Raw genomic sequence first — 19,359 nt, 5'->3', positions numbered from 1 at the left:
AGAAAATCATTACTAGTTCTATTGTTATTTTTAAATTTCTTATATGATTCAATTAAACCTTTAAGAGAATTTGATCGAGCAGGCTTATCACGATAACCTCTCCCTTGAAGGCAAATTCTTCATTTGGATAATAGGGTCATGCCATCTCTAGGATGGTTTTTAGATGTCTGCAATGACCCATCTAGAGCTCAGCCTTAATAATTGCAAGACCTCATCAAATGTGTAACTCTATGGTTAAACTCAAATGTCTGTAAGTATGAACAAATCCTGAAATTCATCTTTCCCCACAGAAGTTCTGTATTGAGGTTCTCAAAACTCTAAAATGCCGATCATGGACCACAATCTCTACATCTCCCACTTTGCCCCTTTTGCTCTCACTGGACTCTCTGGCCTCTGGACTTTCCCTAATCCTTGGTCCACTGGTATTAAGTGGATCCCTTGGGCAATCATTTCAAACTGGCTGTCACTGGGAATGAGATTAATACCTAATTTTTATATAGTACTTCACAATTCAGAAAAGACCTTCAGACTTTCTCTACTGGATTTCATCTGCAATAGGTCTTATTACTATATCTCTTAAAGTAGCAAACGGACTTTGAAAGGCCCCCTGAAAACATGCTGACTCAAGATTGTCGTGAGCTATCTGCCTTATAATATCTGCCTCAGTGGCTCACAATGTCGAGAGAGTAGCCAGTAACCTAGGACTGGCTGCCTGTGACCATGCCTCAGCACACAGACTCAGCCGCATTAGCACCAGATCTCAACCACTTTACCCTGAAAAGAAATACAAACTATATAAAACAGTCCACAGTGTGCATTGGCAGAGAGGCCATCAGAAAAACAACAGTTGTCTTGAACCAGTTCTACATGTAGATGGCTCAGAAGTTAAAATAAGTCAGACAAAACCTAACCATGACTAAAATAGGTTTGTGTCTTTTTGCTTCCATCTTGAAAAAGTAATAATGCTGCAGTACTATAAATCTTCAGTTAATTAATTCAGGTTTGTTTGTTTGTTTGTTTGTTTGTTTTTGCAGCAAGCTCCATATCCTCAATCCTGTATTATATACCATCTGTCTATGGTGATATTTAGTTCTCACAGCCTGCTTCCTAACCTTAGAATAAAAGTGCTCCATATCCTCAATCCTGTATTATATACCATCTATCTATGGTGAATAACCTTAGAATAAAAATATCTCTTTAAAAAACAAAACAACAAGAATTTAAAAAAAAACAAAAAAAACAAAAACAAAAACAAACAAACAAAAAAACCCATTCTGTTAGACCGTAGGGAGAAAAGGGCTTATATTTTAAATAAACTGATAACATTCTTTTATAATCTACTGCTGCCATCTTCTGTGTTAATGAAATAGCACTTCACACTCATGAACAAGAGTAATAGTGTTTACTAGGAATAATTCTCACTGGTCAACCACATGGCAAATTTCCACATACACAGAAAGAAAAGCTTTATTCTGTTACCTCTAAGTGACTCCGCCTCTCAGCAATCACACGTTCATCCTTGTTTCCAAATAGTTTCTTTGGAGGAAATTCAAGAGTAGCAAGCTGAAATACATATTTTACAAGAGATGCATTAATGTCACATCTGTGATCTCTGGGCTATTATTAACCTATTATTTGGAATCTCTATCATGGGCCGAAAAAGAGAAAGGGGTTGAAAGTTTAAAGATAGTAGATCCCGCATTCCTTCGCCACCAACCAACTGTGTAACCTTGAACAGATCAGGCAAGGTTCCACAATGGTCAAATGAGAATGTAGGACAATGAGAACTCAAAGGAAGGACGGTCACAAGTCTCCATACTTTGTCTTAGACAACATTAGACTCTTTGCCAGATGGTGTTTCATAAGTTTTTATTTTTAAAACACAAGTCTGTTCTTCTTTTAGTCTTTTTCTTATACTAGAATTTAATGATTTTTGTGTTGAGATGAGAATTGAGAAACTCAACTTGCACACTACCTGAATATATTGTAAAATAGTTCTTAGACCATTGTTAAGGTTCTTTAAGCATCCCATATTGCCTTTTCCCCTACTACTATTGAACATGAAAACTGCCCATGTGAAAAGAGGACTTCTCTATTAATTTCTTCAACCTCACTTCCTAGAGAATAAAGGTTCAGAATTTGTTTTTAGCTAAGTCTTATAATTTCACAATTACTTTCCTTATGCTTTTCTTCTTGGAGGTATAAAAATCATAAGTTTTATTATAGACTCCGAGGCAAGAAAGATTCTATAATCAGGTAAAAACCTGACCAGCCAGCGTTGCTCTGGTTGAGCGAATGCTAAGCAGCGATAACTGCTGGTGCTGATGGAATCCGCTGTTTCCTCACCTTGTGGGTTCAGACGAACTGAGAGGCCAATGAAGAATTATCAAGAAAAATTTAACAACATTTCTCCCACTACATAGGTCACAATATGCCACAAAGTTCCTATTTTATACACATGCAAATCCCTTACTTGATTTAAATTTATATTGCCACAGCAGGAGTCAAAAATTAAGAACTAGCGTCTGTACACATAGTACTTTAAAAACTTAGTATTAGAGTAGAATACACATACAGAAAAATGCACATAGAAGTGAACAACTTGGTGAATTATCAACATCTCAACACACTATTGCCACCACCTGGATGGAGAAACAGCACACACCCAGCACTGCAGGAACCGCCAAATGCTCCCTTGCAGCCGTTCCCTCCCATACCACACAAAGGTTGGCTCACTCCTAATGGGTTAGTTTTTCCTATTTTTGAACTTCATGTAAATGGTATCATACAGCATGAACTCTCATGTGACTACCTTCATTACCCTACCTCATGTTTGTGAGATACATACTCGTTGTTATGCGTGGCAACAGTCTGCTCATTCTGTGGCTATGCTGTATGCCATCATGTGACCATCCCACCATTTACTTGTTCAGTCTCTTGTTATTGGGCTTTTGGTTAGTTTCCAGTTTTTAGCCATTAAGAATTGTGCTGCTATAACCATTTTTCTTACAGGACTTCTGATGAACATATGCAGGCATTTCTGTTGGTCATACTCTTAGGAGTAAAAATGCTGGGTCATATGGCATGCAAGTGTTCAGTTGTACTTGAAATGATCAAAAGTATTCCAAAGTGGTTTTACTAGCTGACACTCCCACCAGCAGTGACTGAGAGATCCAGTTGCTCCAGATCCTGACCAACACTTGGTACTATCTTTTTCATCTTAGCAATTCTGGTGGGTATATGCAATGATTTTTATTGTGGTTCAGATCTGCTTTACTCTAATGACTAAAGATGTTGAGCATCCTTTCACAATCTCACTGACCATCTGGTTAGTCATTCTGGGAAAGTGTTTGTTCAGCTTTTGCCTATTTTTATTAGGTATCTGCCTTTTTCTTATTAAAAGTATTTCTCCCTTTCACTCTATTCAAGGTACCTTTGGTAATTTTATGGTCCTTCTTTAAAGTTAACTAAAATCAGGCAGATGTTTGCTTCTTTCATGCTCTAGTGCTTGTTCTACCAAAGCAGAGAAACTTTGGGTGGTGGGGTGCAGCACTTCTTCTCTTTTCTCAAAATGTTCCACATTTGTTGCTGACATTCTATTTTAAAGTCAGTTCAAGGTAAAGTAAAAGACCATGGGCACTTATGTAAGACAGACCCAGTTTGAATCTTGGAGTGACCGCTAACCAGCTAACTAGTTGTGTTTCTGAAACTGAGTATTCTCTGCTGAAAAACATGCAGACATTGGTAATACACTTCACTGCATTTCTGTGAAGATTTAGTGAAGCAATGCCAAATGGACCTTAGCTACTACAATTATTTGTTAGAGGTCTGATAATCACTAAGAAAGCAGCATGTCACATTCCCTTGTACTCTCCCCATGCCTGGACTGGTGATGTGGCTTCAAGGAACAAAGATTTTTCTGGAACCCTGGCCTCACTGGCACAAATGTACTTCCCATATGTTGCAGCTTAGAGAAGACAGGTACATCAGAGATTGTCTTTTGGGCTTCATCCAGACTCAATTTCATCTTGTACAAATGTTTTCCCCCACTCAGTGGTGATGCTGAAAGCTTGGCAAGCATGATTTCACAGTTGGTTGTTTTGTCATTTTCTTATGTGGCTGATGAGGTGATGTGGTTTCTGTCAGGGGAAATTTATAATCATACTTGGATGCTCAGTCAGAAATGATGCACTAAAAGGACTTCAGGCAGCTGAACTGGGTGGGGACCAAGCAGTTAAATGTCCTCTTAGTCAACAGTAGTACTGATGGAAGCTAATATTTTATGCTATTAATGTCTACCCTGTGTTATAAATAACTATGTATAAATTATGTATAATACTGTTGTTCATATTTTAGGAAGAAAAGAGCAACTTTAAATTACTTTTAGGCACATAAATAGGACTCTGATATTCAACCATCTAACTTTAGAGCTAAAGAAACACAAGTCCAGAATTAAATGACTTAGAAAGGTTCAGAGTCATGGATGGAGTGGCAGAGTCAAGACAAAGAATCAGGACTGACTCTGGGTTTTTCTCAGTAACGCTGTGGAGGATGTTTGCAGTGTACTGAAGAATCCCCTGTGAAGCCCTTGGGATCCAGGATTCGGATGAAAGAAAGTACCCCCTCCTTAAGTGTATTAAAGTAGAAAAATGATGTATAGCCACTAAGGAGTGCTCAACAGCTCCAACAAGAGCTGTCGACGGAACCTCACTGAGGACCTCTACCCAACAAGGGAACAGGAAAGTGACAGGAGTTAACAACAGCAATGGGGATAACAGGAAAGGGGATGGGTTTGGAGACAGGCTCCCCAGAGGTCTGTCTTGGGACATCTAAAGTTAGTTAGTTCCTATCATCTCATACCTTTCATAATAAAACAGAAGAATAATAGTGGCTATTCTTAAACATAGTGGGAGGGTTGGAGGGAATGAGAAAAAAAAAATGAGAGCAGAAATTCCATATCTGATTCATGCATGCTACTGGGTCCGTGTCTTATTGGTGAGGCTGGGACATGGAAAACTAAAATAGAAAGGCAAAGCCATGAGGCAGAGTATAAAGAGAAATATGGCCTCCATTAAAATTATTACATTTACACTAGAAACTGCTTTCAACTCTCTTCTGACAAAATAAAATCTGCTTTCATTTCTCCTTTTTAGAGAATCTTAACAGTGCTATCTAAAAGCTCTTAGAGTCGAATGAGATGAAATTGCCAATTTTGTAAGTTAAAAATGGTTGCATATTAGCAATTTCATCTGGTTAAACCCTGTATAAAACTTTGACATTTTTAAGCGACTACTAGGGCAAAGATACATTTCTACCTGCTTTACCTGCCAAGTGTAAATATTCTCATTTGATGGAATATAGGTTGGCTATATCTAAACCAATATTCATTCAAAAGAATATTTCCTGGAAAGCACGCAAAAAGAAACTAAAACTAGAAATATCTTGTATTAAAAGTATATGACATTAAAATAGCTGAAGAGTTGGGAATGCAGGGGAGGGGGCCGAAAAAACCATTTAGGGACCAATAGTGGTTGACAAAGAACATATAGTCACACTCAGCCATCTGAATCAGCCTATCTTCCAGAAAGAAAAAATGACCATCAGCGTCTTTACTTAGATTAAGAGAAAGAGGGAAGGAATTGCTGCTTCAAATTCTTGAAACAGTAATATTATAAAAATCCTTAGAAGAGCTTAAAAACCTGGGGTAAAAAAGAGAACTTTGTCTCTCCACAAGTGCAAAACAATTGCTTTGTTTATTTTAAAACAGACAGTTAAAGCAATCCTCTGTAGGTTTCATTCCTGGATTATATATTATTTAAACTGTCTAAATATTTTTTTAAAAATGGACAATTTACCAAAACTGGAAGAGCCACTGGTAAGGACAAATAATGTGCCTAGAGAGTTTAAAAAAAAAAAAAAAAATTTCTTCTATTTTGCTGAAAGTGTTCCTGTCTGAAAAGTAATATTTCTCATAAATTAAGACTTTAAGAGAGGCTCAGAAAGGGGGTGATTCAGAATTGTCTTTGACTTCACTCACGTCCTACATACATTGACATCTTTTTTTTATTTGCCTGACTGGTTTCTCATGTTAAACGGAAAATTTTAAATAAAACCAATTATATTATCTAGACATTTTCATTTCTTCTCAAGTTCTTTATATTTACAAATTTCATTTTTATGGCCTCATATTTAATCTAGCAGATGGTCTAGATTTGATTTCCATGAGAAGTATTGTCAGAAACAGTAAACAGCAATCTGTAGGTAGAGTGACTCCTCTTTGATTTCCTTTGTAGCCTCTGACAAAGGAAACACAGTGTCCTACGCATCTAAAAATTGAAGTTCCTAAAGTTCGATATTCCTCACAATAACTAAATTCTAAAGAGTTCGCGTAAGTATTTCTGATTCATACAAAAATTATCAAGAAACTTGGGATTCAGTCAGGAGGGAAAAGTAATTTTCTTTCTATAAGACTTCATTTTCAAAAAGAGCATGTACCACATTTCCCCTTGTAACTTCTGTGCAGAGACTCTAATGTTGAAAAGTGTGATTATAACAAAAATAATCTTTCTACAAAATCTTTCTATAAAATTTGATGGAACGGTTCTGGTTAAAGATGGTGCTTTCTTTTCTTCCCTCATCTCCTTCAAACATACTAAGAACAAGAAAAGAAATGAAAAGTAAAGGAAACATTGTATCTCCAAACTAGGAAATGGCCACAGCCTCACATCGCAGGCCAGGCAGCACCCAGGGAAAGCACTGTGGGAAAGAGGTGAGAAGGGGGGCTTCCGAGAGCCTTCCTCCCCTTACCTCCAGATCGTGGCCCAGTGAGCTGTCCACCAAAGTCAGCATGCGAACTCTCCTGCATTCCACTATGTTGTGAGTAGAGAGATTAAATGTGGGGACGAGGAATAGGTAGGGGACACCCACAGCCAAGAGGAAGGCAGGAGGAAGCTGGGGGAGAAAGAATCAGGAAAACCTCACAGTGCTAGATGGAGAAAAGGCCTGAAGATCAGCACTTGGCTTTCTGGCCATAGCCAGTGATTCCACAGCCCTTCTGAACACCAAAAAATGAGAGAATCTGTTTCAAAATCAAGGAGAAAAATTCAGAAAAATCCTAGGCAAAAGTTTAAGCAGGTAGCAACTTGCTGACTTTCTCCATCCTCCCAGTATCTTTTCCCTCCTTGGCCTCAAGATACACTGGTGTTTTCTCCCCCAACATCTAATCCACTTCACTTAAAAATGAAAAATAATTAGATGAAACCAAAAACTGGAACTTGAATAAAAAGGACAGAGTAAAGAGATGTGGAATGAAACATAAGCAAAAGGCAGATAAAGAACATTTGCCACAAAGAGAACTGGTCAAAGGGAGCCGGGAAGAATTCAGACAAGAAATCATTCAGTCTTATAGGAAGTACAAAAATCACCTCTAAAAAAAGAGTCAAAAGAAATAAATAATACACAGGTTGAAAGAAGAGACCATAAGTGGAAAAAGGGGTAGAAAAGTGAGCCAGCTCTTAGATAAATGGCTAATTCTAGGACTCTGACAGGTAATACATAAAATAAGCCTGATGTATCTTGTGGTGCAAAAGTAAGAAAGTACTCAAAAACAAAAGCACAATGACAGGAGTGTTACGAAGGAACACAGGTGCCAACTGAAAAAGCTAATTGCTGAGCTGTAACAATTTGAAAAACAAAACAAATAAAAAAACACATTGGCATATAACCCAAAACATAATGACTGGATAAAACAATTGAATAAATTAAGAAATGAAGAAGAGACAAGTCTTCCACGCAGAAAAATTCCAAATAATTTATGTAAATACTCCATCTTCAAGGAAGTAGAACATCTCTCTCCATTACTAAAACGTGTGCTGTGCATAGTGACTTCTTTCCAATGTGCACAGTACAGAAAGGGAGACAATTTTCCAGTGGAGAAACCCAGAGAAACCTGAGCCAGGTGATCAAGGTCAGTATCAACAGTGATAAGTCATACTGATTGTGTACGTATCCTTTATATGATGTGATGAAAACAGAACTTTATTTACCTCTGTGATTTTCTTCCTCTAAACTCATAACTCTAATCTAATCATGAGAAAACCATCAGACAAATCCCAATTGGGGACAGTCTATAAACTACCTGAACAGCATTCCTCAAAACTGTCAAGGTCATCAAAAACAAGGAAAGCATGACAAACTGTCACGGCCAAGAGGAGCTTAAGGAGACATAATAACTAAATGTAATGTGATATCCTGGATGAGATCCTGGAATGAAGGATGTTAGGTAAAAACTAAGGAAATCTCAAAAATATACTTTAGTTAATAATAATGTATCAATATTGACTTATAATAGTGTGGCAATCATTGTGACAAAGATTACTATACTACTATAGATTGTTAACAATAGGGTAAACTGGGTATAGGGTATATGAAAACTCTGAGCTAACAACATTATTTTTTTCTGTCAATCTAAAACTACTGAAGTAGAGTTTCTGGTTTTTGATCTGATACTTAAGGAACTTAGAAGCCATCATTCCTGTCCTCACTACCGAAAAAAAAAAAAAGGTGAACAAACTAAAAACCAACAACTCTTCTTAGATCATCAGAGAATTGAGGTCACAGGGCAAACTACAGTCCCCAAACTGAACAGATAGACAAACAGGCAGAGAGAGAATCACAGCTTAGAGGTCACAGAAACCCGAAGCTGTAACCAGTATTGGTAGGAAGGCTTTAAATTATAATAGATGAATTGCTGGAGGTCCAGAGTAGACTAATACTGAGTTAAAAACTTGGGGGGTGGGGGTATTCTCCACACTTTCATGAGATTTACCTCCAGGAGTCCCACTGTCTCGCTGTAAAGATGGGAGGAAGATGCCCTCATTCCGGCAAGAGGAGAAAGCAGCCATTCTGACACAGACGCAGAGCTCTGCTTTCCTTAACAAGGCCTGCCTCCTCACTGGAAACTCTTTCACCAAAATCCAATCACCTTGAGTTTTACCAAAGTCTGAAAGACCTGAGGAAGTGAAATGCTCCACTCGGGCTCACTAAAAGACTGAGACTTAAGCAATCATAGGGTCTATACAGGGCACTTCACCTCCCTCTGCGCCTCACCACCACGTTACTAGGGCTCCAACAACTGGGGACTACAGCTAAAAGAACAGCAAGCCTCAGACTCTACTTAAGTCTCTGAGAAGACCCAAAGACAAGGGAGACCAAAACAAGGCACTACAGGAAATTTTAGCCTCTGACACCATACCTACAGCAAACAGCAAACACAGACTATATTCTAGCCAGGTAAACATGACACCTCACACTAAAGACCTATATTTCTTAATTCCTTTTCCCCAATACATCATGTCTGGCTTTCAGCAATAAATTACAAGGCATGCTGAAAGGCAAAATATAGTCTAAACTATTCTAAAATTAACAAAGTTGACACCTTCCACCCCCATCCCTCCCTTACCTCTCCTTGACCCGCTAAAAAAAGTAAAACAGAAGAAGTGGTACATATATACAATGGAATATTCAGCCATAAAAAAAAAGAATAAAATCTTGCCACCTGCAACAACATAGATGGACTTAGAGGGTATTGTGCTGAGTAGAGTGAATGAGACAGAGAACAACAAATGGCATATGATTTTACTTATATGTGGAATAAAAAGAAACAAACAAACAAACAAACAAACAAAAACAGTTCTGGAATGAAAGCCCCAATGGAAGGAACAAAAGTAGCATGAACACAATAAAAACACAAATTAGCATATAGTACACAATGTAGAGAAAATAACAGTGCAAAACGAAATGTGCTAAGGGAAAGAAAATGTGACCCAAGACATTTATAGCTAACCAAAGTGTCTTTCAAGTATGCAGGTGACAGACATTCTCAAGCAGGTAAGAACTCAGATAAAACACATCAAGGTGCATACTGGATGACCACCAACAACAAAAACAAACAAAAAAAAGAGGGAGAGCATAATATACAGATCTCAGGAATGAAGAAGATATGGTAAATACTGCCTCTACTCACAACTAAGATGAAATTATGTATGTATGATTTATGCATATAAGATTGTAGATGTTATATATCCCGACAACATAAAATATAATTCTAAAAATTTGGGAGACGGGAGTAAACAAAGTGTGCTAATATTGTCTTTGATAGAAGAGTAAATTTATCATTTATAAAAGGGAAACACAATTGATAATTTATAAAATGAAAACATATTTGAAAACTAGCAGCTAATGTTTTAATGTTTTTTATGATCTTTTTTCTTAAAATCATATATTTTAGAGAATTGAATATAGCTTGTGGTGAAGAAACATTTAATTTGAAGGTCAGCAATTTCTTCACTATTAGTGTTTTCTTTTACTTCTGTTACAGTCAAGTAAAGTTAAATTTAATGTTTGTAATTAAAAATAGCATATCTAGAATGAACATGTTATAAAGTTATTTCATTCTTTCTTCCTATTCTGCTTTTTCTCATTTTAATTTTTTTATCAATCTATATATCCATCCTTTTATCTGTGCCTCTTCAGTTAAGAACTTAAAATAGTGTCCATTAAATGGTAACATTAATTATATTTAGAAAATGATTTGGGGTAATCTGTTGCTTTCTTTCTGTATTATGTATAATATTTATAAATGAGCATACATCGTTTTTATAGAAACAATAAAATATGATTATCCTTTTTATAAATTTAATATAACAGTTAAATTAATATCATATGTCTCTTTCAATAACCTAGGATTTAGGGCAATCAGATTTCAAGTCTCAACTCAGCAAAGAGCTGGCTATATAATCTTGAAGAGTGAATAAAAACCCTCTAGCTTCTAGTTTTGTCATCTGTTAAAATGAAGTTGAACTAAGATGTTTAAGTTTCCTTTCAGCTCTGAAATTCTGTAACTCAGGTACTGATGATTAAAATCTCTCTATGCCGAGTTAGAAGTGGCACTTTAGATACTATTTTGCTTTTGAGGAGTATACCTTACTTCCTGTAAAATCTTTATGGCATTCTTACTTGAAGTAAGGCAAGGAAAGAAAATAGAACTCAGTATAATAATAAAACATTAACTTTCAAGAGGCTGTAGAATAGAAAAAGGACAGACACAAATGAGAATGCAGTATAGATGAGAAAACTATTAAAATTATATCTTTTCCTGCTCTAGCCATTATCTTTACAGCAGGAGTGGGAAATGAAGCAAAGATATTTGAACTCTTATAGGAAAATTGTACATTAAAATTAAAAATGATGACTGAGGTCAAATAAATTGGATATTTGTGGGAGACACAATAGGCCTAGAGAATAGTGAAAGAAAATTTAACAATCCTATGGTCTACTTTCTCTAATCATGAAATTTGGTTATGCAGAGGAAAATATAGGAAATAAACAAATAAGGATTAAAACAGCATTTTTTTTTGACCTAAGAGAAACATAACAAGCTTGTTCTGCAAATCAGTAAATAAAACATATTTTAGAGACAAAAGAACTAAAATAAAAGCCATTAGAAAAATGAAAACAATTGTTTTAAGGCTACTGATTTCCAGTGAAATTCATTTTCTCTTGCTCAGTGCCCGTGAAGTCTATATGATAATAGGAGAACTATCAACAAAGTCAGATAAGAAAAATCAATACTTGCTTATAACTACTAGCACAGGAATTTTATGGAATTATTTGTGAATCTCAATATTGGGAAAATGAAAGCATTGAGAATCCATCAATTCATCTATCAAGTTAGCTCACTATATATGTATATGAGAAATATAGTCAGCATTCTGTGTTGCTTTGGAATATTTCTTCATGATCTAAATGACCGCAGAGTGAAATTTTCCTCTACAAGTTGGTCTTTCCCTTTCTGATTCCCAGTGAACTGACGCAGCCCAATTATCACACTCAAATTCTAACTTCAGTGTTTATTACATTATAATCAGATCGGTCAGCCAGTTTGCTGCCATCAAGAAGATAAATTAAATGTAATGGAAATGTTTGCTTTTATTAGAAGCCTTTCTTTCTTGGCCAAGTTCACTTTTTAGGTGAGATGGGCTTCATATTAAGTCCAGGTGGTCTTAAAGGCAACGGACAACACAGGTTTTGATAAATGGCATTGTTATTTCTTTGGATATAAATAATGACAGCCCTAACATAGAAAAGAAATTAAAATGCGCATTAAAAAGTCTTGTCTATATTTTATGATTTTATAACAATTGAGCAGCTAAAACTGGATTATAAAACGCACAAAGAAAACTGAGAACAACTAATAAAGTATAGAATATTTACTAATGAAAAGAAAACATTTGACTTCTGTTACCACCTAATAAAAGTGTACTTTATAGTCATTCCTCATTTACTAGGCATTTTCTTTACTCATGTAATACTTGGCTACCTGATACTCAATTTTTAAAGATTAGAGGGAAAAATTCTATATGGTACTCTAATTGGTCAAATCCGCTATAACCTGTCTTTTGCATGTAGATGTACCTACATGATAACCAGCAGTGTTTGAAACATCCACACCCTGCAGGTTTGTGGCTGTAAATCTCAACTACTCAAGCTTTTGAGAAATGCAAATAATGAAAATTCATCAAAGGGCAGCCATAATTCTCACAGCTGACTAGATGGAAGCATTTCTGAGTACTCAAAATTAATAGCAGTTTCCAAGGCCTTATAAGAACAGCTGTCACTGAGAAATACACTCACAAACAAATAGGCAATTCTCTTCCAAGTTTGATTTGTAGAGGCATGAAGTAGCAACTCTTCAGGACAACCTAGGTGGTTACTAAAGGAACAACGGGCTACCTTTAGACATCTGATATGGTAACTTGAGCATACCACACGATATTTGTGAACACCTGTTGTGTGCCTAGCCCAGGGCTTGGTACATACTAGACTCTCATTAGATACCTGCTGAATGAATGAGCAAGGCAGAATTCTTTGCCAGTGGCCCTTGTGGAGCAGCCAGCAATTACAACTAGGACAGCACTAACGGAAGCTGCTCTCCTGTTGTGATCTGAAGTACTAGAACCTGGAGTCATCCTAGGTGTAAACACAGTTGGAAACCTAGTTAGGATCACACTGACTTCATTATATTTGGTATAAAGATTATAACTTCTCCACATAAAATCTCAGTCCTTCCAAAGCCAGTGTCGATTTTCTTTAGGCATGAAACAGTGAAGACAGATTAGAGGACATACGTGTATGTCTCAACAATTTTTAAAAGTGAGAAACATTTTAGATCTGTGAGAATTTCATATCACATTTTTAAGAATTACGCAGTTGAATTCATTCAAATGTTGGTATTTTCCATCTCTTACTATGATGTTAATTATCTGTCTTAGAGACTAAGACATTACAGGAACCTGTCATTGTTGACATTCAATAAAAGGAACCCAATTTCTAGTTATCCATGGAGTCTTGCTATTCCGCAGATTTATACAGGAAACAGATTTTCTTCTTTTTGGTCTCATTTGGAGCACTCTGAAAACTCCCCCTTCTGAATGAAGTCATGCAGAGGGACTCAGGACAAAGAAGGAGGACGAGGAATCAGAGGAGACATGAATCTTGCCTAATCTCTAAGAATTGATGTGACTTTGAACAAAACTCTGGGTATTTGATTCTTCATTTCTTAAAAAAAAAAAAAGTGAACTACTCAATCTTTAAGTACTTATATTTCATAATGTGCAAATGGTTTCAAGCCACTGCTGTTGAAGTTTCCTTGCTGGTTGCAGAGGGAAACCTCACATGTCTATGTCCCCTTGTCTTTGGTGATCAAAGAGACAATCAACATGTTTTCATTGTCTAAGTTTAAAATAGCTGTCATTAATTTTGACAAGATTACTTGTCACTGGAAATCACCTTTTATGTTTCGTGATACATAACAATGAAAAATCAACTTATGCTCCCAAGGTGGATGCAAAAGAAATGACAGGAAGTATCTTACCACTGGTCCAGAGAGCATCATTTGGGGAATATTTTTTCCCCCAACTACACACTCTCCAGCACCACTTCAGCTGTACTAAATCAGAATTTCCTAGTTTGAGTCCTGGGTGCACTTATGTAGGAAAAGCTTCCCAGCTAATTCTGTTGCCTTTTGCGTCCCCACTCATTCTTGAAAGCAGTGATTTAAATACTGTGTATCTATCAGGTAGACGGAATCGTATGATATAAACAGTGAGATATCTCAGCCTCTGATAACATACCAGGTCAGGAAGCTGGCAGCATTCTATTTTTGCCTACATAGCTGTTTGCTGTTTAAAAATTCAACGAGGCTGAGGGCTTGATGCAGCTGAATTTATCTAAGGCTTACTGGATGCTCTCTGTGGCTACGGTTGGTAGCATTACATAATTTGGGTGGTGAGTAGATTTGCAATTCTTATATTAAATTTGGAATGCTGGTTACAAAACTGTTTCAAATGCATTTCAGTGATGGATGGTAAATAGCTGTCCAAGACAAATACGAGGCCAATAGCCAGTTTTTTTTTCTTTCCCTTTTTTGGTGCTGCTTTGGAGAAACTACTTGGAAAATAGAGAAGATGAGAAATGGTTCCATCAGTACAACCTGCAAGTCCATAAACAAATTAAATAAACTCTTGCCTAATTGTTTTCTTCCATCCCATCGGTATCTACCGGGCACCCAGAGACTGCCAGACAGGAGAGAGAACAGTTGCTGTAACACAGCTATCTTTCATGTTTTACTCAAAAGCTCTGAAAATATTTCCCCCCTCCACTCTGTAGAGAGAAGGGAGGCCCCTCGGAGATACGGCTGATAGAGGCTGATTCTGTTTGCCTTTTTGGGACTCTAATACTCACTGTGATAACTCAGTCATGATGCAAACAGGCAACACGACCTGCTGCACATAACTTATGCTCTTGCCATGCATAGGCATTAAAAGTTCCCTTAGCATTTATTTCGATTGCACATTTTAATACAAAAAAATCCCATTTTCATGGTTCATCTTCTTGCCTCTAGGCAGACCAACACAATACCTGCTTCAGAATCACTCTTAGCCAAGATTATAAAATGGCCCTCGATGATGGATTCCAATGCTTAACTGCTTTCATTGTGAGGTGAATCTCCAGAAAGGTAAGGTGCCTATTAGGCTCTAGCAATTAGAAAGAGCTCTTTGTTAAATGTACTAAAATAAAGTCCTCTAAAAATCAGACAAAGGTTGGCATCTCTGAACCTCCTGGAAGGACCCTCTGATTTTCTAGCCCCGTGTCCTCCTACTTAAATACATTCAGAGCCCACTAGACACTCATCCAAAAGGAAGGGAGAGAAGAAGGAGACAATAGGTCTTCACTATTCATTCTAGTGGTCAAAGGGGATGTGGTTTTAAAATAGTGTTTTATTCAGCTTCTTGATTAGCTATGTTTTTGTCTTAGTGGACCCGGATCTGAATCCACAGGTGAACTTCATGGACACTAGACATAAACAGTAACTACCTCTTCCACAGAGGAAAAAAGCAGACACCGAGGCTTTGTTCCTGAGCACAGAGCTTGACTGATATTTAAAAAGATTATACTGATTTTGATAGAGTAAAAAAAAAAAACAAACCATAATTTTCAGACAGATAAAAAGTATTGTGGAAATGATCTGCATGATAAAATTTCAAAGACGTGCTCTCTAGCAGATACTGCATCTAATAGTTCATAGTGGCTTTCAATAACATATTTTATCTGAGGCTCTCACAAATTTTACAAACTAGCTGTGGCATTATCATTTTACAGATGTGGAATGTGAAAACACAGGGTTTAATTTGATTAAGATTCCATACGAGATCAGTGAAGGGAAATGGAGAAGGAAAGCTGGAAGGAGCTATTACTTTGCGCAATAAATGTCAGCAGATCAAGAGGACAATTAATTCAAAACAAAAGGGAAACTGATTTAGAATCCAGAAGAAACTGCTAAGGTTAAAGAAAATGAATAAATAAAAATAAAACAACAGTTTTAAAAATCGTTAATAATACAGCACTTCAGTGAGAGCTTGGTCCAGTCATACAGCGACTCTGGAAAGAGAATGAGCATAATGCTTACAAGAGATCCAAGATCACGCGCAGCCAGTATGTTCTTCCTTACTATTATACAGGACAAGAAATTTAGGGTTCTTTTTTTATTCTGAAACTTGTCAACATACAAAAAAAAAAAAAAAACCCCAAAAAACAATAAAGTAAATTTTTCTTTGATTTCTGCCTTCTCTCTGCCCTCAATCCGCATGTTCCAGAGTTTCATGCAACCCAGTGGCTTCTTGTCCTTTCGATTCAAAAGTTCATTTCTCTTGTAATAACCCTAAGTTCCTTCTTTTTTCTTCACAGACATATGTTATGTCCAGTAATCGACAAGTCCTTCCTGTTTTAACTAGTTCACTACTCAAGTGTACGTAAAGTATCCCTGAGGAGGTTTTCAGTTGACATCATTCTCCCTAAGAAAATATTATAGTAAATAAATAAGAAAATAATTGTGAGTATATAGCGAGATTAAAAGATTTAGCTGAATGATGGTTAAGGAATTCTTAAAACCTTCTCGTTAATGGAGGTCAAGGCCCTCAGGGCTCTCAGCCTAGCCAGTTTCTGTGTTCTTTTCTAATCTTGTTTTTTTGTAAATTAAGTCTTTAAGAACGGTTGAACAATTACCAAATTTCTTCACAGAGGAAGTCTGCACATGTGGATCAGAAGACATGAAGATATCATCAAGAATATCCATAGGGAAGTAGTCACAGCAGCAAAAAACTAGAAAACTAGCCCTATGTCCAACAAGAGGATTCTGGAAAACTGATAAGGTAATTTGCCAACTTTGCTACTACCATTGCTCACAGTAAAATGATAAATTGCTTGATAAACTGATCAACTGTTTGTGGACTATCGTAAGAAGCCATAGCTTTAGGCTTCTCTGTTTGAGGTAACTCTTATAACTCAGCATGTCCCTTGCAGAGACTTTGGAAATTCTGCTCATGGAGCTGTCCCCAGAGATTCTGGCTCCCTCGATGCACAGCATTTTGTGCCAGAGTGGTTGGCATCTGCCCCACATTGGTCTCATCTCCTTGCATCTAAGCTATTACCTGCGAGAGGTGGGGCAAAGAGACCAGCATTGGACAGCTGTGCGGACTGCTGCAGGCACTGCTGAGAAGCAGTGATCACTATCTTGTACCCTTCTCAGGTCACCCACTGCTAAGCATGGCCTTTGGGACTCCTGTGAAGCTGAATGTCTAGCTGGACCCACGAAGACCTTCAGAAGGCATTGTAAATGGTTATTTCTGAGGATTAGATTAAGAAAACTTTCATTTTCTAAGTACTTATCTTTGAAAAATTTCAATCTTTTACCATAAACATGCAAATTATCATCTTAAAGAAAAAAGATTATTGAAAGAAAAGAAAATCTCCATAAAAGGAACTGTGATATCAAGCTCCTTTAGAGGTATATTTCCCAACAGAATATGTTTAAAATTCCAGGAGGAACTGTAAATTAATGAGTATAATTTTAGACGTTACAAAAGATTATAAGCAATAACCAAAACTAAAGTTTTAAGGTGAACAAAGATTATCTAACTTGGCAAGTGTATTACAAACTCTATATATTTTGAATTAGGTTTTTTTTTTTTTTTTCATATATTTTCAGCTTGATGAAAATTTGAACTAGGACTTGTATGACTAGGTAAATCTAATAGGTATCATTAAAAAAAGTTATCATCAATCATTTTGTTACCCTTGCAATTAACAGAGCAAGGGTAGTTTTCTACTTCCATAGAAATAATGAGCCCAATTTAGTGAAGGAGAGAGGCAAATAAAACACATTCCCACTTGGCTATGAAACAATCATCCATGAGAGAAAAATTTCAGCATCCTTTTATATGAACCCTTTGCTTTCCTGAAGAAGTTATGTCTTTAACAAGTCCAGTGATTTCTAGGATGTTGTTAGGCCAAACAGACCACTTGGAGGTAGTTGATTACTTCAAGAAGATTAGCATTCTATACAGAGATGTAAATAATATGAACAATAACAAGAGCAATCATAATTGATGAATACCTAATAAACATATTACTCAAGTCTCAGTAAACAGCAAGGAAGACTATGTGAAGTTAGACTGCACAAAAGAAAAAATGTTTTTTCTATGGAAAAAATATATAGCTGATATTCAACTTGGTATTTAAGCTTCATCTTAAAAATGTTAAGTGGGCAATGCTGTTCTCTCCTCACTGAAATAAGATCTAGATCTAGAATGAGATGCTACTGCATTTTTATTTGTACATTATCGTTTGTCTAGAAATAGGAAATAGAGTCAAACTGCCTGGGCTTCTACACTGGCTTCTGCTCACCAGTTGTGTGACATGAAACAAGTCTCACTCCAAACACAAGACAGCATGAATGTCAAAAGCAAGCACAGCACCCAGGGCATGCTAAATACTTAGTATATGGTGAGGAAATTAGAGTTGTGACTACATGTCAAAAAACTCAATGGCATCAGTTTACCTTCTCAGGGTGTGTAATTAACACAGCTTCCCTTTCTATCAGCATTGTTTTAGGAACTTACTACACAGTTCCAAATCACTACTCACATTACCACTTCTCTTCCATGTGTCTATGGGTTCCCTTTCATAACTAACTTCATTTTTTTCCTTATGGGAAAGAAATAAGGCACAAAGTTGGACTCAACATGGAAAAGCAATTTCCAGTCTGGGTTATCACTGAGATCATGAGTCTGTCTTTAGGGAAACGGTTTCTGTGAGAAGTCATCTATGAAAAGAATGGGAATTTCAGCTGAGTTTCAATGCTCAGGCCTTTTTTAATATCATCCAGTAGTTTCCCACAGCATGAAGGAAAAAATTCATGGCCCTAAAGCATCAAGTCTTTACCTACTTCCCTGCCCTCACCTCGACTACACTTGCCACTTTTTACAAGTCATTCTGTTCTTGGAACATGCCAAGCTTGGTCCTACCTCAGGGCCTTTGCTTTTGCTCTTCCCTCTACTTAAGCTGTGCTCACCCCCAGATTTTCATGCGTAGCTCCTTCTCAACATTCTGATCTCAGCTCAAATTTCACCCCTTCAGGAAGCCCTTCCAGGCTTGCCCCATCTAAAGAAGCCCACAGCCCAGGTCTCATGTCATACTTTCACACTGCCTGGTTTTATTTTCTCCATGGCACTTAACATTGTCTAAAATTATTTATTATTATTATTTTTTGTTTATTGTTCATTCTTTCTGCTTCATGAGAGGAGGGGATGTAGCTGTCTTGCTTACAATTATATTCACAGTGCGGAGTTGCTCAATATAGATTTATGAACGAATGAATGAATGAACAAATGAATGAACCAGCTCAATTTTCTAAATTTGAAGGTCACTTATTTTCAGCACGATGTATGTAATACACTCTTT

At 36.8% G+C, this 19,359-nt stretch overlaps 1 protein-coding gene across 4 annotated transcripts in view; it reads right to left on the bottom strand.

Moving 5' to 3' along the window:
* The window catches only part of KIF16B (kinesin family member 16B), a 278,826-nt gene that overhangs the window by 33,421 nt on the left and 226,046 nt on the right, over positions 1-19,359 (bottom strand). For all 4 annotated transcript variants that reach the window (XM_025039945.1, XM_025039946.1, XM_025039944.1 and 1 more), the window contains one exon: positions 1,480-1,563. In XM_025039945.1, coding sequence (XP_024895713.1) covers positions 1,480-1,563 — 84 coding nt within the window. The remainder of the gene's footprint in view (positions 1-1,479; positions 1,564-19,359) is intronic.

Source organism: Pteropus alecto, unplaced genomic scaffold (genome assembly GCF_000325575.1).
Source record: "Pteropus alecto unplaced genomic scaffold, ASM32557v1 scaffold45, whole genome shotgun sequence".
Classification (NCBI taxonomy): Eukaryota; Metazoa; Chordata; class Mammalia; order Chiroptera; family Pteropodidae; genus Pteropus; species Pteropus alecto.
The sequence above is the reverse complement of the archived record's forward strand: the minus strand, read 5'-3'. Positions and strand labels throughout refer to the sequence as shown.